Source organism: Conger conger, chromosome 19 (genome assembly GCF_963514075.1).
Source record: "Conger conger chromosome 19, fConCon1.1, whole genome shotgun sequence".
NCBI classification, from domain to species: domain Eukaryota; kingdom Metazoa; phylum Chordata; class Actinopteri; order Anguilliformes; family Congridae; genus Conger; species Conger conger.
Genome location: NC_083778.1, coordinates 1,087,916 through 1,115,700, shown reverse-complemented (window position 1 = coordinate 1,115,700; position 27,785 = coordinate 1,087,916). Strand labels below are relative to the sequence as shown.

General features: G+C 42.2%; 1 protein-coding gene and 1 pseudogene across 1 annotated transcript; both read right to left on the bottom strand.

Moving 5' to 3' along the window:
* LOC133118958 (NACHT, LRR and PYD domains-containing protein 3-like) overlaps positions 1-27,785 on the bottom strand; it is a 734,314-nt pseudogene that overhangs the window by 665,173 nt on the left and 41,356 nt on the right.
* Positions 1-27,785, bottom strand: LOC133118960 (NACHT, LRR and PYD domains-containing protein 3-like). The gene is made up of 5 exons (XM_061229306.1): positions 27,313-27,785; positions 24,671-26,675; positions 10,437-10,610; positions 4,370-4,543; positions 1-375 (listed from the first exon to the last, which is right to left on the bottom strand). The coding sequence occupies exons 1-5, from the start codon at positions 27,665-27,667 to the stop codon at positions 363-365; spliced, it is 2,721 nt and encodes a 906-aa protein (XP_061085290.1). The 5' UTR covers positions 27,668-27,785; the 3' UTR covers positions 1-362.

Here is a 27,785-nt window from a genome sequence, read left to right as displayed (position 1 = left end):
GGTTTGGTGAAACTGTTAATGATGTTCTTGAGAGACTTACACAAAAATACGATGCACACAGCGGAATGGAGAAACCTGGAGATAACATGCCAGTCTCACCCCGTACGGAACCAAGCTGACTAACTGCTTCATGGACGGTTTGCGGAAAGAGCTGGCTTCAGCAAAAGGATACTGGACTTTGGGAAACGGCTCCCCAGGGTAATGTCACGATCCAAAACCCTGGTGGCTGCCCCGGATGGAATGGCTGGACTCAGATGCCACAGGGCGCTGGTGCTTTCCCGAAATCCTGGCAGCCAAACTGGATTGCAAGGACAATGAAGGTGTGCAGGGCGCATGCACGGGGTGGTGAGTCCGCGGGTTTTCTATATCGAACGCCTGCAAATTCATTACCAATCGGGTTGTTAAAGGTAAATAGGCGAGCATTAGTTATTGTAAATATGGGGGCTGGTCATTCTGTAATAACAGCTAAATTGTGGGGATCAAAGCCTCCACCTTGTGGAAAAACTATGGTCAGTCAAGATGCCGGAGAAGGTAATACAACAGAAAAGTTTATAATTCCTTTATTGGTTCAGGATAACAATGCGGGTTCTACTATCATTTTAAAACATGCATTTATATTATCTCCTGTATGTCTGGTAAACCTGCTTGGCAGAGATATGAGGATTGGTTGTAGAATGCACAAATGACGGTTTAACAATTGGTAGAATTGACAGTGTAGAAAACTTTGAAATGTACTTCTATGCGTGGGATCTGGACAGATGCCCAGGCATAGCTAAGACCAGGTAAATATGCCAGTGATTGAGGAACTAGGATGTAGCAGAGGGTTTGACAATGTGTAGAAGATTGATGTAAAAGATGTATTGAACAGAAGAAAAAGGGGTTTGAGTACCTTGCTCAGACACAGGACGAAATGAGGCACTGGTGAAAAGCCAGTGAGAATTAAAAGAAAACTGCATGTAGGGAAGGAGTAGAAATTGTGTACTAAATTGTTTTTGGTAGGATACGATTTTTGCATTGTCTGTACAATTGAGCTCAGCACAACAGCCATTTTGTACCATTTTGGGAAGCGTACCCCATGTGTCTCTGTGTAAAGCCTCAAACAAAAAAATGGGAGGACACAGGACCCTGGGTTAAATTATGTTTGGACTACAGACTGGGAAGAGAGGAGAACTCACAAAATATTCTCCCTCTCTGTGTGTTAATGCACACCAGTTTTCAGATTCTCTGACAGCATTCATGCATTGCCTTGTGACACTCATGTATTTGCATGTGTCAGACCCAAAACTGAGTGCAATCCCCTCTCAATTGTGGGCCATGCCCAAATATGATGTGGGGCTCATGACTGGGGCTACTCTACTTCAAGTTACCCCTAAAGTCAGAGTACAGGCCATGTAAACGCAAATGTCCCCTCCGCCCAGAGGCTGAGGAAGGAATTGGCCCTGGTTTTCATGCGTTGTTCAAAGCTGGTGTTGTGGTTCCCTGCCCTAACTCTCTGCGCAATACAATTCTGCCTGTAGAAAAAAAAAAGACAGGTGTAAAGACTGTGCTCCAGTTGCATCTAACCTAAACTACTAGTGTGGCCCAAGTCCCGGGCAATGCAAAACATTTCACTGTGATCGATCTTGCTAATGTTTTTTTTTTTTCAGTATGCCACTTGATATTGATTCCCAGCACTGGTTTGCTTTTATGTTTAAGACAAAACGATACACCTGGTCTAGACTACCACAAGGGTATTCTCTGCTGCTCTGCAGGAGAATTCCAAACAGTTCCAAATACTAATTCAGTATGTTGTTGACATTCCCAATTCAAGATTCGCTCAATTTGCTAAAATTCCTAGTAACAGGAACGCAAGGTCAAACAAGAAAAACTCCAGTTCACCCTGATTGAAGTTATATATCAAGGCCACAAAATTTCTGAAGCAGAATCCAGGCGATTCTCGATTCTCCTAAATTTTTTTAAAGATGAAAAATTCTACAGGTCACAAACCTAAAAACACAGAGGGCTCCACAACATTTAACAGCTGGACAACAATAAACGGTGGCAAAGTAACAAAGACATTTATGTGTGTGTTATTTTAAATGAGCGATTTAACTGTTAGGGTGTGAATATGGAGCGGATGTGTTGTGTGTGTTTGCCCTGGGAAACGTGAGCTAGCAGCCGGGTGTGCACCCCAAACTTAGTGCACTCTATGGAAATAGTGATATGAAACCGAAAATGTGATATGAAAAGGAAAAACAAACACAAACACCGTATGATTATGGCGGTTTGGTGTAGGTAGTGTCCCGCTCACAGCCAGGGACAGAGCCCTCTGGCACAAATGAGTAAAACCAAACCCCCAAAGCAGTCCATAGTACCGTCATAACAGTTTCATAAAATCCTGCGGGAAAAATGTAATCCCATTCACAAAAGTCAAGATAAAGGTCACTAAAAATCGTCTGGAAATTCAAACTCCCAGAGACATTCATGGCTACTGTTGACATCACATCAGTGTAGCCCATGTCACTGGCTTTTTAGAGTGGTGTGACATGATTCAGTAAATGTGGAAAGTGCACCACTGAAGGAAAAAGGTTAGGAAATGCTGGACTAAAGTCACGGAGCAGTCACAGCAAAGATGTTGAAAATAACAGTGAACTGAAAGAGCCAGAAATCACAGAGTGTTTTTAAGATTCATTTATTAAATAAACCAAAGACCTTAGGTGCAGTAGTGGGAAATGATTGAAATAACACACTGTAGCAACTGTAGCAACAGTAACAAGCGCTTTAACTTTTTTTTTAAACTGCTCCAAGGATAAAAGTAAAATACACTTAAAGGCTGATGTATTGGATGGCTTTGAATTATCTTGGAAAGTAAGAGCATGCCGTTTGTCTTTAATTTAGCAGAACATTACATTACATCTCAGTTATTTAGCTGACAGTTGATTAGACAAAGCAGGAGCCAATCCCCCGGGATCAATGTGGGGCTAAGGGCCTTGCTCAAGGGTTCAGCAGCAGCACAGATCTTACTGCAGCTTCACTGGGGCTTGAACCACCAAACTTCTTGGTCCCAGTCAAGCACTTCAGCCACAATGCTCTAGGCTGCCCCCTAAACTCAGGCTGAAGTTTTTGACTGGACTGTGATTAACTCATTTGTGACTAGCTGCTAAATCATCCCCAATTTGAAACATTACAGTGGATACTTCCGGGAATTGATGCAATATACGGGTCGGAGTGCAGGTTTAAAAGCACACATTAATTAAACAATGAGCTATCGAGTTCAGAAGTGTGGTTACCTGTAGGTTATAAGGTTGACAGTTGCCGTACAAAACTGTAGAAAAATCACAGAAAGCACGAAAACAAGGAAACCACAGAGATGGCAAAAACAGGGACCACCTCCGAATCAGTGCAAGTAGGCAAGAGCACCGATTGGGACACAGCCGAGGAATGTCCAAATGCCAGCCCGACTTGCTCATCCTGCCAGCTGAGTGAATGGCTCTCGCTTGTCCCGACTGCAGAGCTTCTCTACTCTAGCTCCCCAGTGGTGAAACAACCTCCCCATTGCTATAAGAACTGCTCACTCCCTGCCCATTTTCTACCACAGTCTGAAGACTCACCTCTTCACACTGTACCTTGACTCCTCTGCGGGAGTCTGCTAATCTATTGTCACTTATCTTCACCAGTCTCAGACTTTAGCCCCATGTTGTATTATCTACTTTAATCTAGGACCTTCACATGTGTATTTGTCTCAGTACTGTAGTTCCTGGCCTTATTACTTACAGACCTGGCCTATCTACCTTGCGTACTAGACTTATGTTCATTGCTTTATAACCGATCCTATGCAAATTGGACCTTATCGGACCTGTTCTGTTGTTTGTTCTATGACCTTGATTTGACCTTGAAGTGTCTGCTGAATAAAATGTAATGTGATGTTTGCGCAGAAATCACAGAATACGTCACTTCCGTGACAAACGCAGCCATAATTATTAATATAGAATATCATTATTTTACTATATTATTTTATATTATAGCCTACTATATACTGTAAAATAGAATTATCTTTTTCTTCTTGTGTTTATAGTTGGAAAAGAAAATGGAAAGGAAGTCTGTGCACCTCCCCATCATAGAACCCATTACCCATCTCAGAGGTACTATGGATCGCTTCTTCATCAAAAATTCTGTGAGACCTCCTCCCCTGCCTGTAGCTTTAACTTATATTGATGCCAATTGCACATGATAGTAGTTTGTCACTACAACTGTTTTTTTAAAAAGCTGAAATGCTACTATGTAAATTTCACACATTTATTTTGAAAACGCCCCTGCATTTTGCTTTTATTGCCCCTTTAAAAAATTGCACATTTCCAACCCCGATTGAAGGGTTTGTGTTTGTACTCACCCCAGTCTCTGCAGTTGACAGTGTGGGTCCTCCAGTCCAGCAGAGAGCGCTCTCACTCCTGAATCCTGCAGCTCGTTGTCTCTCAGCTCCAGATCACTCAGCTCTGAGTGAGGAGAACGCAAGACTGAGGCCAGAACATCACAGCAGCCCTCTGTGAGATTACACCAACCCAGCCTGTGGAGAAACCACATACACATGGACACACACAAACAAAAAATTCACTGGTGATTGTAATAATGTTCACCTTGCCAGTTCATACATATGTAATTTCCTATTTGCCTACGCATCCCTGAGTGGTACATACAAAAAACAGGGAGAGGGTTGTGTAAATTATATTCATAAATGAATGATGAATCCACCAAATTCTAAGGCAATTATTTAGCTTCATTAACCAAAAAAAGATAAAGGTTTGGAACCCACTGCAAGGATTTAATTACCAAACATTTTCTCTATGATGATCACATATGAGACAGAATCTGATTTGCAAACATGAATTTTGCAAACACAAGAAAGTGTTCATATGATGACTGTGGGGATCCCCCGTGATATGTTCTGCGATCAGCAAACATATATACATTTTGTTAAAGTTCAACATTCATCATTACACATAAATAGATAAAAAAATAACTGTTAATATAAGGGATAGGTCTGGTCCATTGTCTCCATTGGTCCGTTTGCGTCCAAGCCGTGCCAACATCCACGATGTTCACAAATCTTTTAATTTTACTCTGCGTTTAGATCACCGTAATCTACTTTGTAACCTAAATTAACTTCATGTTATCATCACGCCGCTAGTAGCCTCCCAAGGTAAAACAAAAAGTTATTTTGTCCTTTGACCACCTCAGCGATTGTCGGCAAGACCACCAAAGCCTGCTGAAGCAAATGACTCATGACGACGCTATGAATTATTTAAATAACGGCATGTTATCTGAATGTGTCCAGATAAACGTTTACACAAATGACTTGTGTCAGTGTCATCAGGTGTAACGTAAAGTAGCAAGCTAGCTAAAGTTAGTGCAGTGGCGATACATTATTGCAATAGCGTTAGCAATACCTTATCAACCAATAAACTACTGTTCAGGAAGAATACATTCACCATAAAACATAGTTCCATTAAAAATACATTCATATAAAGTTTGTCTTGTCTTTCTTTTGTGAACATTCTTAAAGATAAATGTAATAATTGTCGTATAAAAGTGTTATGGAACTGAAACCTGCGGAATATCGTGGATATTGACACAGCTAGGGGGTGTAAATGGCCTAATCAACTTACCAAGTAATTTAAATATGATGACTTCTTAGTATTCTGGCCATTCATTTTGAAATATTCACTTCGCTAAATGGAAAATCACATTCAATTCAAAATTACGTTCTTCCCCGTTTATCTATGGCCTAAGTGTGACAGTAACCATGACGACATTGTTTAAAACTTGGCGGAAGAGTCGGTCGGTTACCGCGGCCATGGTAGCTGGTTGACTGTAAGCTTTCTTCATTTTATAAAAATACAATTTTCACAAACACAGCTTATAGCCATCACTCGTCAAAAAACGCAAATAGTTCCCCTCCACTGTAGTTACTGTTGTTGGCTTTCACCCAATTGTGAAAGCTAGCCAAACGAACATAGCTTAATGTTAAATTACCTCATGAAGTCTCCCGCTGTCGCAGACAATTTATATATGCACCGGTAAATAAAATAAAATACCAGACAACAATGGTTTGGTGCAGTGTCAAGTAAATTGAATTTTAATAAATAAATTAATAAAATACTTCGTGTTTTTCTTGTAAAATTGTCTGGTAGACTGTAAACCCCTTTCAGTAAACATTTAAATTCGAATTAACATCAATTATCTCATTTTCGCAGGGGCATCTTTTCATTGGCTGCACAAGCAAAACATAAGGAATTGCATTTAAACTTTCATATTCGCGTATATTTAAGCAATGTTCCCAAACATAGGCTAATAGCAGCTAGTAGCTAACGTTAAGTTTACATAAACTTCTTCGACATGGGAGGTTAAAAACCTCCTGCAAGACTTTGTATTGCAGCCAGACACTACAGTTCATAGAAAAAAATGACGTGACAAATGAAATAAGTCGAAGTTTTCAACTGAAACAATATTTTACTATTTAAAACGTACTAACTTACTGGAGCGTTGCTCACAGTATACCTACCCATCAGAGCACACCGCCTTTCTGAGCGTGCAGGTGCAGAGTGGGACAAACGCGGCAGATCCTCACAGTAACCCCGCCTACCGGCCAGATGGATAAAGATCACCAAAAAATGTCAAAAGATCCTCAAGTGTCCAAACGTGGCTCCAAATCCAACGAGACTGCTTTTAAAATCATGTTTATTTTTTATGTGTAAATGCGTGTGTCTCACGGTCAATGGGTGAGACTTGAGAGGTTTGCACAGATCACTATTGTAGGCTGTGCTATAAGGAAGCATATGCGCGCCAAAATGAAAATGCAAATCGAGAATTACATCCCGTTTTGATTCCATGTACTTTAACCCTTATGCGAATATTTATTGAACAGAAAAAACCTGATGTGTATGCTGGAAAATGCCCATTTTCCCCTGGTTCATGCCCACACCTTCTCATATCCTGGAGCTCCAACTGCATCTCACCGCCCCTCAAACTGCTCACTATACTTTCCCTCATTTGAACTTCCTACCTTTCAAGCTAGTTTTTTGATTTAACTAAACCCGGTTCAACCCATTTTAATTTCTCCAATTTACAAAATATCTGTCTTATCCATCCTACCTTTAGACCTTGCTGGCCAGCAGAGGATAGGCTCCCCCTCAAAAGCCGGGTTTCTCCTGAGCCTCTGTTAGAGGATTTTAGACCCCAATGGGGAGTTTTTACCTCATGTGCTTGCTATTTGGGGTCTAGCCCTAGTTTTTGGCCTTTTGTTACTTTTTGCCCTTTTGTTACAAGATACATCTTTTGCTTTTTTCCTTTTGGTTTTCTGTGACAAACTTCCCACAGCATTGCAAACTAACACAGCTTGAGGGGCCCTTGTGCTGACTGATCTTAGCTCTGAGAGGAGCATTCTCCTTCACATACTGGACATTATTAGTTAAAGAAAACGACCCTCTTGTTATAAAAGTATTAACACCCATATGTTTCAGTGTCTGAACTTACATCCAAGGCTTCCCCTGGTTGAAATTTTAGTCCAAAATGCTGTTGCTACACACAGCCACAGACCCACATAATGTTCAAATGACCTCGAGCTGACTGGATGAAGGGCTTCTTCCGGTAGCCGAATGTCGTTCACATAGTCACCATGTCAGCCGGAGTCCATCTTACCAACAGTGTATTGGTGTATGACAGTTCTGGGGGTTTGCTGGTGCCCCCTCCTGGTCTCATCCATGCTTGTATGGATGGCTGGGAGGGCTTCCAGAACAGAGACATACCACCCAACATATTGCGTCTAAGATTGATAATGAAGATTCTAACTTTGACACCAGTGGTCCTGACTGAACTAGTATTTTATCTACCTGGTTCCTGTAATCACATCAAATGGATTGTTGTGGTGCAAGTGTTTTGTAATGTAGTTTAATGTCGGCCCTGTTCAGGGACAGCAGATGAAAATGAGCTACAGAGCAAACTCTGGCTCATCAGTTGTGATGGGCATGGTCCCTGTTAAATGAAATAAGAAAGTAAGTGAAGTAAGGTTGCGGACCGCTGTAGCCCTGTTCCTCCCCTGGTTCATGACCAAACCTCGACACATCCTGGAGCTCAAGTTGCATCACCCTGCTTCTCTAAACCAGCTCACTGTACTTTCCCTCATTTTACACTTTCTACTTTCAGCTAGTTTATTACCTCTACTATGACCTGTTCAGCCCATTTGACTGGCTGTGATAGATTTCATATCACATTTCTGTTATATCCACTCTACCCTCACTTTACACCTTGCCAGCCAGCGGAGGATGGGCTCCCCCTCTATAGCCAGGTTCCTCCCGAGATTTCCCATTGGGGAGTTTTTTCTCACCACTTTTTGACGGTGAAAAGCATCTTAGTGACTGTCTTCTATTAAAAGCGCTATACAAATAAAATGACAAATGTAACCTGTGTGATGGCTTGGCCATGGATGGACAACTGGCCTGTGCTCGCCCACTGATGTAGGGTCAAACACCATCTCCTCCCTCTACTTCACATTTAAAATCAGATGTTTTGAGTCACACCATTGAACAAACCTGTCCATCGCAGAATGCTACAAGGCTACTGCCCCTGTGCATTAGGCACAGTTCCCAGGTTGGCTGCTGGTGCTCATCTGTATTTAGTGTGAATAAAACCGGGGAGTGAACACAACCCTGAGGGGCCCCTGTGCTGACTGATCTTGGCTCTGAGAGCAGCATTCTCCTTCACATACTGGACATTATTAGTCAGGGCACCATGCTGTTGTTACCTCCTCTGAACATGTCCTTAAAAGAGCCCTTGCAGTTATCTGGCTCTTTGGCTTTCTTATCAGTGTCAATCACCAACCACCAACTGCAGCACCTCTTTACAGTCAGCAGACAAGTCCTGTTCTGTAGGTGGGAATGAGCTCTTTACAATCAGCACAAAAGTCCTGTTCTGTAGGTGGGAATGAGCTCTTTACAGTCAGCAGACAAGCCCTGTTCTGTAGGTGGGAATTAGCTCTTTACAGTCAGCACAAAAGTCCTGTTCTGTAGGTGGGAATGAGCTCTTTACAGTCAGCAGACAAGTCCTGTTCTGTAGGTGGGAATTAGCTCTTTACAGTCAGCACAAAAGTCCTGTTCTGTAGGTGGGAATGAGCTCTTTACAGTCAGCACAAAAGTCCTGTTCTGTAGGTGGGAGAGAGGTGTACTGTATTGTGAGGAGTACAGCTCCCCTTCATCAGAGAGTGGGGTAAAATTAAGGATTTGATAACAGTTCATAGCAGGTAGTGAATAGTGGAGATGGATGAAGACTGTAATGTGTGACAGACCTGAAACATTTTACTATGCAGGTGGTCAGTCTTTTTCCACATCAATCAGACATCCAGCATCCAGTCATCACCTGTGCCCTGATACTACAGACTCCACTCAAACCTTACAATCTGGTCAGGAAACACAAACCTACCAACCCTAAGTGTGGAAAACTCCATCATGCAGCAAATGGTGTAGCCCCGTGGTACTTGTCCTGAAGAAGGATGAGGGGCTGCGCTTCTGCGTGGATTTTTCGAAGCTCAACGCCATCTCTGCCTTTGACCCTTACCCTATGCCGAGAGTGGATGAGCTGGTGGAATGGCTCGGCAAATCGCAGTATCTTAGCACACTGGACTTGTGCAAAGGATACTGGCAGGTGCCTCTGACACCTGAGGCCCAGGAGTTAACTGCCTTCCGTTCTCCAAACGGGCTCTTCCACTTCACCACCATGCCGTTCGGATTACATGGAGCCGTGGCGACCTTTCAGCGCCTAATGGACCAGGTGCTGAGGGGGGCCGAAAGCTACGCCACTGCCTACATAGATGATGTGGTCATTTATAGCTCTTCATGGGCTGATCATTGACCCACCTTGTGGAAAACTCCGTCTAGTGGGACTGCTAAGTATTACAGTACTCTCGCTCTCGCGTAGGCTCTGCCTACTGAGCATGTGCACTAGAGCTGTTTGTATCCGGAGCTGTTGATAGCAGTCGAGTTCTTTCCTGCTAGCCTGGTGTATTTATGTTCATTTTCCTTCTTTGTGTTGGTGTGCGTCACTGACTAAGAAACCATACCACACTTAGATACACTGTTTGGAGTGGCTTTGTGTTTAATTAAAACCACGTCAAACGGAGTCCGAAGTCTGCAGCCTCTTTCTTACCGAAGAGAATAGCCAGTTTGAGTACCGCCAGTGCAGTTGATGCATACTATCTCTCACACTAAGGCTCACCAGGTTTTATCCTGCTTTTCTTTGCTGTGATAGAGGAGTAAGAAGAGAGGGATGAGACTCATGTGGAAAAAGAAAGGATGCCGATGGACAGAGTAGTAAACTGAGAGAGAAAGAGCTTTTCATCATTTCACTGCATAGAGCCATAATCACTAATTCTATTTAGTTAAGGTCACACAGAACACCGTACTACTCACCCCAGTCTCTGTAGTTTACAGTTTGGACTCATCAGTCCAGCACAGAGCAGCTTCACTCCTGCATCTCCCAGGTTATTGTAGCTGAGGTCCAGATCTCTCAGGGGTGAGTTTGATGACTGGAGAGCTGAGGCCACAATTTCACAGGACTCCTCACTTAGGTTACAACTGTGCAGTCTGTAAAGAAGAATGAATACATGATAGAATAAAAAGGTTAGGTAGGATGTAAAAGATAACATCTTTCAGAGTGGACAGTGAGTTAGTTTGCAATGCTGTGGGACATTTGGCACAGTTAATGGTAAGATGTAAAATATAACACACATCTGTCACAGTGGCCAGGGAGTTTGCTTTTTTTCCTTTTGGTTTTCTGTGACAAACTTCCCACAGCATTGCAAGCTAACACAGGTAAAGACAGACTGACATACACACGACATGCTCATATCATGTGGGCTCCCTACATAAACATGCACAACAATAATGTAGACACAAAAAAAATTAAAATTAATAGTAAAAGAAAAAATCCCCCAAAAACTGGTTTCACAATTCTTGGCACCCCCGGTTTAATTTTGTGCTGTAGCTGTACCCAAGTACAAGTGATTCCTTTTGTGTCTTTGCGTGTCTTTAGTTGTGAGGCGTGGCAGAACTTTAAAATATATCAGATACATTCAGCTACCTTCTGATCCTGTAACTGTTTGATGTTCCACTTTTTTTCGGTTGGCCTATTGCATCACCGATGTCTTTGACTGTTTTTTGTTTTTTTCTCTGCCCTTGACAATGTTTTTAATGGCTTTCTTCACTTCAATTGGCACAATTCTGGTCCTAACAGAAAAAAAGCCAATAACAGAATCCATGCCACTCAAAACAGAAAAAAGCCAGTAACAGAATCCATGGCACTCAAAAGGCAAGAATCAAGACTAGACACTGAAAGCTCTCACCCCTTCAGTTTGTATAGATGTGTTTTTCTACACTCCATATGCCATAATGACAAAGTGAAAACACGTTTAATAATCTTCATGATTTAGGGGCCGTGGTGGCGCAACGTGTGGTTGCAGTTGGCTGCAGTTGCACACCGGGGACCGGGGTTCGATTCCTGGTCCTGCCAAAAAGCCAAGTTTGGCCGGCCCTCATGGAGCAGCATAATTGGCTCGCTGCTCCAGAGGGAGGGACTTGGCAGGGTCAGCGGATCGCCGCATACAACAGCACCCCGGGCGCCTCGGAATCACGGTCACGAGCATGAGACGAGACGGCTTGAAGAAGGCGTGAGGGACGAGGTGTGAGCGGTGTCTCTAATGCTGGCTCTTATTGAATCAGTAGGGGCACAACTGGCTACCAAACTGGGAGAAAAATGGAAAAATCAGAAAATAAATGTAATTTTTAAAAAAAAGAAATCTTCATGATTATACAGAGAATCTTTCAACAATAAGCTAAACTACTGAAGTTGTCTTCTTCCCGACAGTGCTACAACGCATTCGTAATAACATCAGTAGGTATGTTGTACCAAACTGTAATATCACTTTAAGGAATCTTCTGCTGCTGTGTTGGCTACCTGTAACGTGCTCGAGTCCACTCTCTCCTCCTCTGACCATTCGCTCATTTGTGCCTCCTCCTCACCTATTCCTCCACTTATTTACACATCCTCACCACTTCTCACTTCTATCTTTCTGTTTCTTACCACTCTTCATTGGCAGTTGTGCTTTCTCTTCTATTTCTGTCTGCCTTCTCTCTCCACTTACTTTTAACAAACTCATCTGGAGACATATTCACTTTTACTTTAAAACATTTTCTTGACTGAGTTGGTTATGAACAACCTAGCTAACTTGCTACATCTCATTTTAGATCTATCTAAACTACTTCACTGTGTGAACATGATCAGCAAACCTAAATTATATTCACATCTACAAATCTCTCCATAAAACCTTTGCTCTGTCTAACTATCTTCAAAAGTCGATTGATCTGGGCACAGCTCTTGAACTAAATCGCTTTAAAATATTATGCTCCGATGAGGAGTTCATTAACATGGATAAATTAGCAACAGACCTGTCAAAAATGGCAGGACCAAATACATGTGACATGTCGGACATTAGGACATGAGGACATGAGGTCATGAGACATGAGAAATGAGAGTTCCCTCAGTCACCTGGTTTACCTAGACAAAGGGGATACGTCATTTTAGCTGTGTTATTGTTACCTGCCTTGCGGTTGAGCAGAAGGGAAGCCAAGCAGCGCGGAAATGAAAAAAAATATTTTTCTCGCGGTTATTGGTGTAATGTATTCAGAATTGTACATTTGTGCAGCCTGGATAGTTTTTCGTCAAGTAAGTCTCTGTGTCAGATTCAGAAGTAAAACTAGAACATGGAAGGCTTACAGTTCGACAGCGTTGTTCATAGTTTCCCATGCTTTACCTTTCAAGCGCAGCATTGAGTGGATGGCGATTCCATGCAGGCGGAGAGAATTGTCGGGTGGCAAATATTGAAACGGGGTAAGCGGTTTGTTTCGTCCCATTCTAGGTGAATATAAGCTTGCCATGTGGTTTGGGTTTGTGTTTCAAAAATGAGGTTCTGGGAAAGTAGTGTAATTAAATCTAACTCTCTTAATCTTTCGGTGTTTTGTGTGTTCTCCTGCTCATGACTATGTAAGAGGTGGGGCGCCTTCAGTCACTGTTTTTCCCATATCTATAATTTGAGTATTTTATTATCCTCTGATTTAGTAACGTGCCTTATCACCGCTTAAGATGTATATTCAGGAGCGTGTAATAGCTGTGGGTCCACCAGGGGGTGGCGCATTATGAAAGAGGGGGGCAGGTAACCTGAATCACGCGCCTCCTGAATGGTTTATGAACTCCGACTTGTCGCTGTGTTTTTATTGTATGTATCTTTTCAATTCATGCAAACCTACTTTGGGCTGGTCCCTTGGGCAGAGTGCAATAGCTCATTTGGGCAGATAGTATATCTGTGTGATATCCCTACAATTTGCAGTGTAACACTGATTTAATTAGTTGATGGTGTATTTTGTTTGTTTGCCTATTTATTGTTACTTTACTATTCATTCACTACCTCTACCTGAAATTTACACAGTGTGATCTTTGAGAGTGCAGACTGCTCTGCATAGTGTTTCTGCTTCATCATTAGTAACTGTGCTGACCCAATTCTGTACATTGTAGCTGTGGTACAAGTGTCCACCTCTCAGCTCCTACAAGCCATTGCCCAGTCCAACCAATGTGTTTTTATTATTATTCATGAATTGTATAAATAAACAGAGATTTGTAATTTAATCTGAAGTTACAGCTCACCAATAGCCTATGTGTTTACGTTTATGTTCAAATAGATCATTTCCCAGCTTCCAAGAGGAGCTTAGCAGAGCATTGCTGTCTCTTCACACAGACTGGGTAGAATCAGAGTCTGACATGGATGACTGACTATAAAAACATAATAGTTTAATTTGTACATAGTCATATTAGAGTTATTGTTCAGTATCATTAAAGTGAAACATGTATCTTTTATGTAACACTTTGTAAAATACTTTATTTATTCAAGTAAAGAGTTATCATTACCATATGCTCTTTCTTTTTCAACAAATTTCAAATTTCTCTGGCCTACTACTTACATTTTTGGGGAACACTGATAATCTGCAAAGACAGCTTTGTAAGATATGTGGCATCAATTTTAAACTATATAATACTATAAGTGGGTGACATGGCTCAGGCAGTAAGAGCAGTCTGGCAGAGGGATGCCGGGTTGATCCCCCGCCCGGGCTGTGTCGAAGTGTCCCTGAGCAAGACACCTAACCCCCAAATGCTCCTGATGAGCTGGTCGGCCTTGCATGGCAGCCAATCGCCGTCGGTGTGTGAGTGTGTGTATGAATGGGTGAATGACAAGCATCAATGGTACAGCGCTTTGGATAAAGGCACTATAGAAATGCCTGCCATTTACCATTTATCTATAACAGTCAATTGCCAGTGTAACCACAGTAAGATCCACACAGCTGTTGGGCCCAAGAGTAAGCCCTTAACCCTGCATTGCTCCAGGGGAGGACTGTCTCCTGTCCTGTCTTGGGTGTCTGATTTGTGGTGGGCTGCTGCTGTCTGTTGTCTCTGACACTTTCCTCCCACACTGTAGCTGGTTCACCACAACCAGCAGAGGCACTGTCGCTAGAAGTTGTAGGTGCGGTGGGTGCACAACCGGCTGAGGCAGCAGTAAGTGACAGCCCCTTATTATTATGGTGCTTGGCCTACCGCCTGCCTGCCTGACTGATCAGCCCGTCACTCTTCATCCATTCTGCTGCAGATCCTGACCCCAGTTACCTGCATCTCCTTAATGCAGCCAATTCAGTGGGTAAGCCCTCCGCTCTCCCGCTGTGCTGATGTGTCAGTGGAGCTAGCAGTGTTGACCTGGGAGCTTGGCTGATGTGTCGGTGGAGCTAGCAGTGTTGTCCTGGGAGCTTGGCTGATGTGTCGGTGGAGCTAGCAGTGTTGACCTGGGAGCTTGGCTGATGTGTCAGTGGAGCTAGCAGTGTTGACCTGGGAGCTTGGCTGATGTGTCGGTGGAGCTAGCAGTGTTGACCTGGGAGCTTGGCTGATGTGTCGGTGGAGCTAGCAGTGTTGACCTGGGAGCTTGGCTGATGTGTCGGTGGAGCTAGCAGTGTTGACCTGAGAGCCATAGTTTCAGGAACTCAAGGTAAAAATGGAACAGTGGAATGTCCTCTCTGGTAATCATTTAATTTTCTATTTACCCTTACCTAACAACCCCCAAGGGTGGGGGTCTAAATTCCAGATTTGACAACCCCTCCAGGCTAATTCATGGCACTGCCACCTGGATCAAACATGATTTGGCATAAAAGCAAGGGAGACAGACCAATCTGGGAAGATCGCACTTGACTTCCCACACTGTGCAGACTCTGTATATGTGTGTAGCCAAAGCAGGCTGGGTAAGACTATTTACTCTCTATTTCTATTTTCAATTTGTCTATTTTGTAACTGATTGTGATATTCTAAAGCTACGAACCTACCTGTCTGCGAATAAATGATTTTGTTTGTAACTTGCGTGATCTCCATGACTCTAATTCATCTTTTACTTTTTTCAGCCTAAATTACAACTGAATACTAATATTCAGTTATATAATATTGTCCATACACCAACTGATCAGTGGTTTCGTGGTGTTTCCAAGCTGGAAAAGGCAGCCAAGTTTGGCCCATAAAAGGATTGGTGGTGCATGGCTCTTGTAATTTGATGCGAAGGGAACCCATGGGCGTTTCTGCGCCGGTTCCTGTCAAGTTAGCTCTAAGGAGCCCTCTAAGTGCACGCCGACCTGGGCTCGCAACTGTCATGTCAGTATAGTGCATGCATTGTGTTGGCTAGACCCTCAGCCTCTGAGTTCTCCGCCGAACTGAGATTTCGGCAATAATGCCGGGAGCATATATTGAGTAATGGTGGCGCTGTAAGAGTCGAGTGTAGCCACTCCCGAGGTTCGCGCATGTTTCAAAACCACATTTCTAAATTCTAATCTTAAATGGAGTCAGATAAACGAGTAAAACTATAGTAACCACTGAGCTTACAATATGGCCCCGTTTGAGAACGGAGAATATTAAGAATTGTACTGATCCGTTTCAGGCCAGCCGTAAGCGGGATATGGGGCAGGTCAATCCATATCCGACCCGTGACAACGGACCCAGTATATTCTTAAATGTAATTGTGATCTGTTCTTGGACAGAGGATGATAATTAAAATCTCTTATTTGCTTCACAACAGCCAAGGAAAAAACTCGTCATCCCTTCACCCCCAGCTATTCCCTCATTGGTCTAGCTGTGCGGGTTCTACAAAAGATTTGGTGTCCCAGAACCAAGGATGCACTTCGGATTCTGTCCGAGCCTGATTTCAGCTCCTCCAAACACATCATCATCCACACAGGCACAAATGACCTGAGGGAAGAGCAGGAGAGGGTGGGGGCTCTGCTCAGGAGAGTGGCAGAGAGGGCCTCAGAGAGCTTCCCCAACTCCAAAATCACCATCTCAGCTCTCCTGCCCCGCAGGGACTTCCACCCCCTCACTATACATCTCCAGAGGCTGCGCTCTGCTACCCAACCTGCACCTGGCTCATCACCCCACCATCGGACCCTGGGACCTGCACGACCAGGTGCACCTCTTCAAGTCAGCAGTCGGGGAGTTCGCCAAGACGCTGAAAGATGTGGCACTCAGCAGACGCTCTGGCAACAAAAGAAGAGTCTCCAGCACCGCCCAGCAGAGCCCTCCTGCACCGCCCAGGACCCCCCTCACCACCCAGCCCACCTCAGACACATCGCACCCAACAAAGGACCACGATACCAACCTCACCCAGCCCACCTGAATGCACCACCCCAACCAAGCACACTACCCCCACCAGCCCAACCAAGCACACTACCCCCATCAGCCCAACCAAGCACACTGCCCCCACCAGCCCAACCAAGCACACTACCCCCACCAGCCCAACCAAGCACACTACCCCCACCAGCCCAACCAAGCACACTACCCCCACCACCCCAACCAAGCACACTACCCCCACCAGCCCAACCAAGCACACTACCCCCACCAGCCCAACCAAGCACACTACCCCCACCAGCCCAACCAAGCACACTACCCCCACCAGCCCAACCAAGCACACTGCCCCCACCACCCCAACCAAGCACACTACCCCCACCAGCCCAACCAAGCACACTACCCCCACCAGCCCAACCAAGCACACTGCCTCTCACAGACCCACCAGCCCAGCCCCGGCCCGACTCACCCCCCCAGGACCCCGCCCCACAACACAGCCCACACAGCTACACTGAAGCCCTGCGAGGCCCAAATGACTCTGAGTACATGGGTGAGATCAAACAGCTGCTCATGTACATCTGTACAAAGCTCAGTGGATAGAGGAAAAAAAAAAAAAAAAAAAAAATTTTTTTATATATAAATATTTATTTATTTTTTAATAAATGTATATTGTCATATTCTTTAAATACTTATATATTGTTGATTATGGCGGAGTTAAAAAGGTTTATATTCCTTCAGCCTGAATATAATACATTGTTTCTTTTCTATATTGTTTGTCTCATCCAAAACAATTGTAATCATTAACAGTTACCACAGTATGAAATCTATTTCGATTAGCGTGTGGAATATCCAGGGACTGAGCTCTTCAATTTTTGGTTCAAAGGGCCAGGCCCTGGAATTCAAAGAAAATAAAAAAAATATTTACATAATTATTTTACAAGAGACATGGTGTCTGGAAGGTGCTCTCACTCACTGTCCCGCAGATTACAAATAAGTTATTGTGCCCTCACAAAAACGAAGCACCATCACTCAAGACTCAAGACTCGAGACTCAGGGGGACTAATAATCTGGTATAAATCTGAACTACAAAAACGAATTGAGCCCATCAAAAAAGGAAAAAATTACTTTTGATCAAAAAATCAAAAAATAATTTTGAACCAAAAGATGTGTTTCTCTGTACAGTCTAAATTCCTCCTTCAGAGTCCCCTTATTTCTGTGAAGAAATGTTCCCCAACCTGCAGAAAGAATCAAGTCATTTCCATGGGGAATGTACTCATTTGTGGGGATCTGAACTCCAGAACCGGAATCCTGCTGGATTTCACCAGCACAGAGGGAGACAACTACATTAGTGGCCAAAAATCCTGCAACAATTGGAATATCCTCCAAAGAAACAACCATGAGAGGGTTACTCCTGCAGCTCTGACGTAGCCTGAGTCTGTACATTGTCAACGGTAGGAGACTCTTTAGGAGGATACACCTATTGCTCACCTCTTGGCAACAGTACAGTTGATTACACGGACACAGATGTAGACCCCTTCTCTTTCAGTGCATTTACTGCCAAGCCACTAACCCCTCTGTCTGATCCCAGCCAAATTACTGTGTATCTGAAAAGGACAGAAACTAACACCACCACACACACACCGCCCAGTAAGCTGTTCAAACTTCCAAAATCATACAGACAGGCAGAAAAACAGTACAGAACAGTTCCAGAAAGCAATTGGCACCCAAAAAAATAAAACATTATTAGACACCTTTCCGGAAACCACATACGCTCACAGTAAAGAAGGCATAAATCAGGTAGTGAAAAATATAAATTTTATATTTGGGAAAATTGCTAACATATCTGAATTGAAAATATCAAGTAATAAACAAATCAAATCCAAAGACGACAACTGGTTTGATATAGAATGTCAAAATATAAAGAAAAAACTGCGGAAACTGTCAAATCAAAAACACAGAGACCCATTAAACCCTGATTTGCACCTCTGTTACTGTGAGACACTAAAACACTACAAACGCACGTTCAGAACCAAAAAAGCCTTTTATACCCATAAACAGCTGACACCAATTGAGGATCCATTAATACTAACACATTCTGAGAAAATTGGAAAACACTGAATAAATCAAAACTGAACAATTGGCCATTCAAAACAGAGATATATGGACTGAACACTTCAAAACACTTTAAAACAATACACCTCAACACAGCATCAGAACAAAACCACATCCAACAGAAGTTACAATCACTAGAATTGGCAATAAAAGAACCAAAACCCACTGGATTCCTCCATTACTGGACAGGAGCTACTGGAGAAACTGCAGGTCCTCAAACCCAAAAAAGCATCTGGACCTGATGGCATCTTAAATGAAATGCTAAAACACGCCAGAGTCAAATTTCACAGGCTATTCTAAAATTATTTAACTTGGTTCTGAGCGTGGGTTACTTCCCTGACATCTGGAATCAAGGGCTTATCACCCCAATCTTTAAAAGTGGAGATAAATTGGATCCCAACAATTACCGAGGCGTTTGTGTGAACTGTAATCTGGGGAAGGTTCTCTGTAGCATTATGAATACAAGACTTAGACTTTCTAAATGAGCACAATGTCCTGAGTAAAAGTCAAATTGGATTCTTACCAAAACACCGCACAGCTGATCATATTTACACCCTACACACCCTAATAGAAAAATAAGTTAACCAAAATAAAACCAAACATTTTGCTTGCTTCATAGATTTCCAAAAAGCATTTGATTCAATCTGGCATAATGAATGGGTGCATTAATTGTACAGCGCTTTGGATAAAGGCGCTATATAAATGCCTGCCATTTACAATTTATATATGTATATTTGTCATTATGAATAGACCATTGCAATTAGATAATGTGTTTCATTGTAATCTTTGTATTGTTAATAAGTTTACTGGGGTTTTTTTTCCACAATATGTTTGCTTATAATACTTTGGAATTTGTTTTGGAAAATATGTCATGCCAATAAAGTATTTTGAACTGAACTGAATTGAGAGAGAGAGAGAGACACCATCAGTTCTGAGAATTACTCAAGCATAGCTGCACTGAAATGCAAAAACCGGCTATTTCCCTGAGATGTGGAATCAAGGACTAAGAACGCCAATATACACAAGTGGAGACAAATTTGACCAACAATTGCATCTGTGTGAACAGTAACCTGTGGAAGGTTTTCTGTAGTATTCTAAATTACCAAATACTTGCCTTCCTTATTGAATTTTTGAGTAAAAAATCAAATTGGCTTTCTTCCAAAACAATCTACAACAGATCATATTTACACCCTACACACCGTAATAAACAAACATGTTCACCAAACTAACAGAGGAAAAATATTTGGAGGTTTTATAGATTTAAAAAAACTTTTGACTGGGACCAGCAAGGTTGGTGGTTCGATCCCCAGTGTAGCCACACTTCTTCAAAAGTGGTGTAGGGGGTAAAATATATGACATCATAAAATGAATGTACTCAGAAAACAAATGCAGTGTAAAAATTGCAAACCAAAGAACTTCAGTGCGTCAGGTTTGACCTGGCAGTAAATGCATTGAAGGAGAAGGCACGCAAGGCTTTTTTTTTTGGATTGAAATATTTGAATGTGTAATTCAACCAATCGCTCTTTATGGTAGTGAAGTATGGGGTCCCATTACCAAACAAGATCACACCAAATGGGGAAAACACCCTTCATAATCCCTGCATGTAGAATTCTGCAAAAACATTTGCACACACAAATACATACAAAGAAAACCCCCAAAGAATACATGAAGGGCCGACTTAGGCTTTTATCCATTATTATCAATTTACAAAAACGAGCATTAAAACTGTGGGCCCAAGTTTAGGTAGTAAATAACCGTGTTGTATCCTTCTAACGTAATTTACATAGCAACGGAACTCTCAGATCACACGGACACACCGATAACGCCACGAGAAATTCAGAAAATGTATAACTTTTAAACATTTAAATCGATCCTCTGGTGGGACTTTTGCCATTTATGGACGGTGCAACAGAAATTGTCGGTGCTGTTGACCGTAATGGAATGCTTTCATTTATATCGTTCGAATGACCAAGTGCCGTTAAAAAGCACATTGTATGGGTTTGTGCTATTTGCTTATGCTAGCGACATCATACGAACCTCATACGGACACCAGTAAAGGCTTAGAACACATTAGCACTTAGTTCTTGGAAGTTTGATCACCACTACTGTGAAGTAAAAAAGTGGACAAATGACGGTTCTGTGAGAAATGTATTGGCGAGCTCACATGCACACACAGCTCTGCATTCTAAAGCTCCACTTTGCCCTCCACAATATGAACGAGCTAGCTGCTTATTATGGCGATGATGTCTGTGCGTCAGATGTGCATGATGAATACTGCTCCTTTCGGGACATATACGATAAAAGTTTATTCGAGGAACAAAATAATGAGTTGGTGACTGGTCAGGTTTTAGCCTTCCTTGTTGCTAATGACATGAATAGAGCATTCCCAAACCTTGCAGCATTGTATCGCATTTATCTCACAATTCCTGTGAGCAGAGCGCTCTTTCAGAAGGCTAAAGCTATTGACAACATACCTTCGCTCGACAATGACCGAGGAGCGTCTTTCACAGCTTGCACTTGTCTTTATCGGGAGAAGTGACAAATAATATTGAATATCTGTAGGCGTGATGCGTGTATGGCAGGTTATGGTGGATGTAACATTAAACTAGAGATGTACATTTCCTCAAGAAAATGCGGAGTGTGATTGCGGCAGATCGGTGGAATATTTCGGCTTCTGCTAATACTGTGGTGTTTAAATATTTACATTGACAAGCTAATAATAAAGTGGTCACTGAATGTATTTCAGCTGTGTGGAGGGCGGAGGCCATTGTGACATCACAGGCTATTGTGACACCACAGATTATTGTGACACCACAGGCTATTGTGACATCACAGGTTATTGTGACATCAAATCAGTGGACTATTGCCAGTACAGTTAAAATATTTGCATTTACGGGCTTAGCAGAGCATTGGTGTCTCTTCACACGGACTGGGAAGAGTCAGTTTGACATGGATGACTGAATATATAAACCTAATAGTTTACTTTGTATATAGTCATATTAGAGTTATTGTTCAATATCATTATAGTGAAACATGTATCTTATGCAACGCTTTGTAAAATACTTTGTTTATTCAAGTAAAGAGTTATCATTACCATATTTTCTTCTTTCTTTCTGAACAAATTTCTAATTAATGGCACTACAAAGTTAAATTGTATGTTATGTCGGCATGTTTTAACATTGTAGGGAAAATTCACAGAGGAGGAGATTCCCCCCCCCCCCCCCCCCCCTAAAAGTACAAATCAAAATCAGACTCTGCACTAATGAACAAGCTGGTTCCTTCAACGCTCTCGAAAATGTATGCTAAGAGTGTATCAATATATATGTATACACAACATATAATCAATATATCATATGTATGCTGTTTTATCAAATTGAATGAACCTAGAACCTTTTTATAACTGAGATTATGAAAACGCAAGAAACCACAGTGCACACGGTCGAAAAGAGAGCAAAGACTGCAAGTTAAAGAATTACATTTATTCACTGAGAAGAAAGTAGTGATCAGATGTGTAGTATTATATATTCAATGATTTCTCTGATGATTATTATATATTTTCTATGATTTCACTGCTGTTCAGTTTGTCTATACTTTCTATTACTTTTTTTTATATTTTCACTGATGTCTATCATATAATTTCTTTGGTTTTGATTTGACATCTGTATACTCTTTATGACTTATTACTGATAAATATTGTTGGTAGAAATGCATAAGTGATCCACATGTAATCCAAAGTTAAGTAAAATGATTATTATGAGGTGGAAAGCACCAAAAATGATCTATAGGTCGTAGAAAGTTCTGGAAAACACTATATAGTGAATAGCACCGTGTTTCATATGTTTTTCTTGTTAATGATTTAAGCTTGATAGAAGACACAGCCTATAAAGCAAGGTATATGTAAAAAGTTCCTTCTTTGTTTTGGAAATCAATTCGCCACAATGGTTTCAGGACTGAAAAGTAAATACCTGCAACATAGCCAAGTCATATGATGAACTGGCTGTTGTGCACGTGTGCCAAAATAAAGTCAAATTTTCTGCAGACTTTGCTGTTGTGGGATCTTTCGCCTCTTGGACTTGTTTTACAACTGATTGGAGATTGGACCTTAAGAGCTACTGTTTCCTAGCAACGACAACATATGCTTAAGAATAAAGGCATGTATTAGGGATTAATTTAACATTTTAAAATGCAGCAGAAGCCTCCAAATTACATCAGAAGAAAGAGGCCAGCGGACATCATCTGAACCCCCCTGGCCGGCTACTCTTTCTCTTTGGCCGACTACTTACATTTTTGGGGAACACTCTGCATTGTTCAACATGCGGTCCCTTTCTGGAGCTACACTCCACCACTCCTGCTTCAGCGCGGCAACGACTGCAGTAACTGTCACCTGCCGTCCTCAGTGAAAGCTACGAGCCGTTGGGCATGTGCTCCTCACAATGTGAAATCCGCTGGCCTTCGAAATCATTTCCATTAAAAAGCAATGAGCTGCTGTATAGAAGCATGGCTGCTTCTGTTTTCACTGGCAGGCTTCCAGAACAGAGACATACCAGCAAATAAAACTGTATTTCTTCTAAGATTGTTAATAAAGATTCTAACTGTGACAACAGTGTTCCCACCATTTTAAATGTGAAAGTACCTATAGGGACCATGGCACAGAATTGTCCATCTATCCTCAGAAACAATTAATAAATCAGTCGGAAGCTGGTGGGAAATCATGAAAGGAGAACTAGCAGAGTCAAATTCTGGCAGGGAGTCAGACTTGCCCTCGACTATGTTTGTTTCCAGCTGTGTCGTTTCTGCATTTGAATTTTATTACTTTGTGCAAAAAAGTGATACATTTTCAGGAAAAATAAAGAAATGTTGAAAATCAATTTCTAAAGTACTGATTGATGGCTATGAAATATCACATGTTCGGTCAGCCAAATTTCTTGGGATCTTAATTGATGAAACGTTAAACTGGAAAGATCACATACACTTAGTCTGTAGAAGTAACAAAATCACCCATCATCCGTAAAATCCATCTTTGGGTTCACCAGTCCTGTCTGAACTCTGAACTACAGCCTCATTTCCCCTTATCTTCTACACTGTAATATTGCATGGGCCGCCACATACCCCACCTCTCTTCACAGAATCTCCATTTTGCAGAAATAAATTATAAGACTAATTACTCTAATCGTGATGAGCAATCATCCCCACTTTTTGCTAAAGTGAATTTACTGTCCATTTGTGATATGAACATTCAAATAACAAGCTCTTTCAGCTACAAATATTTGCATCACCAAGAATCCCTGACAAAACCTTTCCAATATCTATTCTGCCTTAATTTGCAAGTTCACACACATAGCACTAGATATCCCAACAATATTCATCTCCTTCTCTTTCACTCCTCTCCACTACTCGTCCTTATTCGAATCATCAGCACCTATGTGTGGGAGATGGTGGGTTACCGTGCACTGAACATTACTGCTGCCCTAGAGGTTTGGAGAATAGTTTTTAAAAAACACTGAACCTAAATAAAAACTTGCTGAGATTACAGGATGAACCTGGAATCCCCACTTTCTCCCCCCTAAAACCTTTCATTTTCAACAAATTCATCATTTATTTGACAGTTGATCTTTGGAAATAATAATCGTAAATTAAATTAAACAAAATATATAAGTGAGGAGTTTTTGCATTTGACGCTGCTTATGTTCTGGGTTCAGAACATTAAATGAGGGCACATTGAAAATTATAATCAAATTTTCAGCTGCCTGACAATTTTATTGCACTTTATTCTGACTAGAATGATAAAGTATGAAAATATGCTGTCAATCATCAACATGAATAATGACATAATACTCACATGGCCTTCCTGCAGTTCCTGACTACTGGTACCAGTCTGTGACGACCTGCTTCTGATGTGTTGTAGGTCTTCAAGACAAACTCATCCAGGACCTCCTCTGACATCAGTAACACAAAGGCCAGAGCTGAACATTGGTGGGGTTCCAGCTCTTTATCAGAAAGTTTTCCTGATCTCAGGGAATTCTGGATTTCCTCCACTGCAGAGTTGTCATTCAGTTCATTCATACAGTGGAACAGATTGATGGTCCTCTCTGCGGAAGATTCGTATTTGATCTTCGTCTTAATGTACTGGACTGTTTTCTTGATGCTCTCTGATCTGCTTCCTGTCTGTGTCTGTGGGTCTGGTACAGGGGATCTGCGTTCTGTCTGTGGGTCTGGTACAGGGGATCTGCGTTCTGTCTCTGGGTCTGGCACAGGGGATCTGCTTTCTGCCGGTGTCCATAGTCTCTGAAAGAGTTTTATTATCATCCTCCATATTCCTTCATCAGATCTGCTTTCCAGTGTCTGTGTCTGTGGGTCTGGTCCAGGGGATCTGCTTCCTGTCTGTGTCAGTATTCCTCCTAAGAGGGGATGAATGGAGTCCAGAGAGAGGCCCAGAAGGAATCGGAGGAAAAGGTCCAGGTGTCCGTTCTTACTCTCTAAGGCCTGATCCACTGCAGTCTCATGTAACTCAGACAGCTGCACTCTGCCACTGTGAGGTTTTGATTCTTCTGCTCTGAGCACATTTCTGTTCTCATTTACACATGAATGAAACACAAACAAGGCGGCCAGATACTCCTGAATGCTCAGATGCACAAAGCAGTAGACCTTCTCCTGACCCAACCCACGCTCCTCTTTAAAGATCTCTGTGCACACCCCAGAGTACACTGAAGCTTCACTGACATCAATGCAACTGTCTCTCAGGTCCTCTTCATAGAATATCAGATTGCCCTTTTCCAGCTGTACAAAAGCCAGCTGCCCCAGTTTCAGGATGATTTCTGTATCTGATGCTGACATCTTTGGGTTTGTTTCATCAGAGCCACGATACTTCAGATTCTTCACATTAGTCTGAATGAGCAGGAAATGTGTGTACATTTCAGTCAGAGTTTTTGGCAGATCTCCACTCTCTACTTTACCCAACATTGTCTCCAGAACAGTAGCAGAAATCCAGCAGAAGACTGGTATGTGACACATGATGTAGAGACTCTTGGATGACTGGATGTGTGAGATGATTCTGCTGGCCTGCTTCTGATCTCTGATTCTCTTTCTGAAGTACTCCTCCTTCTGTGGGTCATTGAACCCTCGTACCTCTGTCACCTGGTGGATGCACTCAGGAGGGATCTGATTGGCTGCTGCAGGTCGGGAGGTGATCCAGAGGAGAGCAGAGGGAAGCAGATTCCCCTTAATGAGGTTGGTCAGCAGCACATCCACTGATGATGACTCTGTTATATCACAGCAGATCTCCTTGCTTTGGAAATGTAGAGGAAGTCGACATTCATCCAGACCATCAAAGATAAACACAACTTTGACATCATCACCTTCAACACTTTTGATCTCTTTCAGTTGTGGAAAGTAGTGCTGCAGAAGTTGCATCAGACTGAATGCTCTTTCCTTCTTCAGATTCAGATCTCGGAAAGGAAGAGTGAAGATGAAATCAACATCCTGATTGGCTTTTCCTTCTGCCCAGTCCAGAATGAACTTCTGCACGGAGACGGTTTTCCCAATGCCAGCGATACCCTTTGTAAGCACAGTTCTGATGTGTTTCTCTTGTCCAGGTAAAGGCTTAAAGATGTCATTGCAGAGGATTGGAGTCTCCTGGGTGGTTTGTCTCTTGGATGCTGTCTCAATCTGTCTGACCTCATGCTCATTATTGACCTCCCCACTTCCCCCCTCTGTGATGTAGAGCTCTGTATAGATCTCATTGAGGAGAGTTGTGTGGCCCTGCACTGTTAAACCTTCAAATATGTATTCAAACTTCTTCTTCAGATGAGTTTTCAGTTCCTGCTGGGCTCTTTTAATGGATTCATCTGAAGAGAGGAAATATGAGAAATAATTCTGTTTAAAATAAGATTAAAGTTTACAATTCAATAACAGATTAAGAAGAAAAGCAGTTTTCACAATATTTTACACACATCAGTGTTATAAACCTTTAACAGTATTACAGACCTCTCTATGATAATCAATCACAAATAAAACTAATGAGCAAAAAGTGCATACGGCTGCACTTGTAAAATAAGAATGAACACCTTCAAATACCGTCTTCAAAGGTCACATGGCCATTTTAAAATCTATTCTGCCCTGAATATGAACTCAGGACAGTCTGTCTGATGGCACAGTGCTTTAGTTACTGCACAAACTCAGGGCAGTCTGTCTGATGGGACAGTGCTTTAGTTACTGACTTTTGACTTTTGAGCACAAAGTCCCTGCATTGAATCCCCTTCAGAGACATTTAATCTTCTGTGCAATCATTACTTGACGCTATAATTTCATTTAAATGCCTTTGTGAACATGTTGTTCATGGTGTTTTCTTGGTGTAAGATCATCAAGGTGAAGCATTATCATGAGTGTGAATTCTATAAATCAGAACACTGCACTGTGAGATCTGTTTGCTAAACTCATGTCAGCACTCTAATGGACACACAGAAGCAATGAGAGAGAACTTACTGTGCTGCTCATCTCTCTCCAGTGAGTCAGTGGGATCCTTCTGCTTCATGTTCCTCAGGATGTGGAGTGTGATCTTCAGAGACCTCTCACTGCCACAGGTCTCCAGCATCTTCTCAACAATGTACAGGACCTCAGGATCCTCCTGCTCTCTCTCACTGCATTCTGGGTAATCATGGCTTTGATGACTCTTGAACGATTCCTTCATCTGCATGAACTTCTCCAGCACAGAAGGATCTTCAGACAGAGTCTTAAAGCATTCTGGCCAGTCCTGACTCAGATGGCTCTGAAACAGTTTCAACTTTCCATTCTTCTTCAGCCTCAACAGAGTGTGCAGGAGAGACTGAAATAAACACATGAAGAGGTGTGCTGTATCAGTGTGAAATAAACACTCAATGCACTACAACCACAGCCTTGTGTCACATGGCCAGAAAAGGGACAGATAATTTGAGACACCAAACGCACAGCAGTGCCAA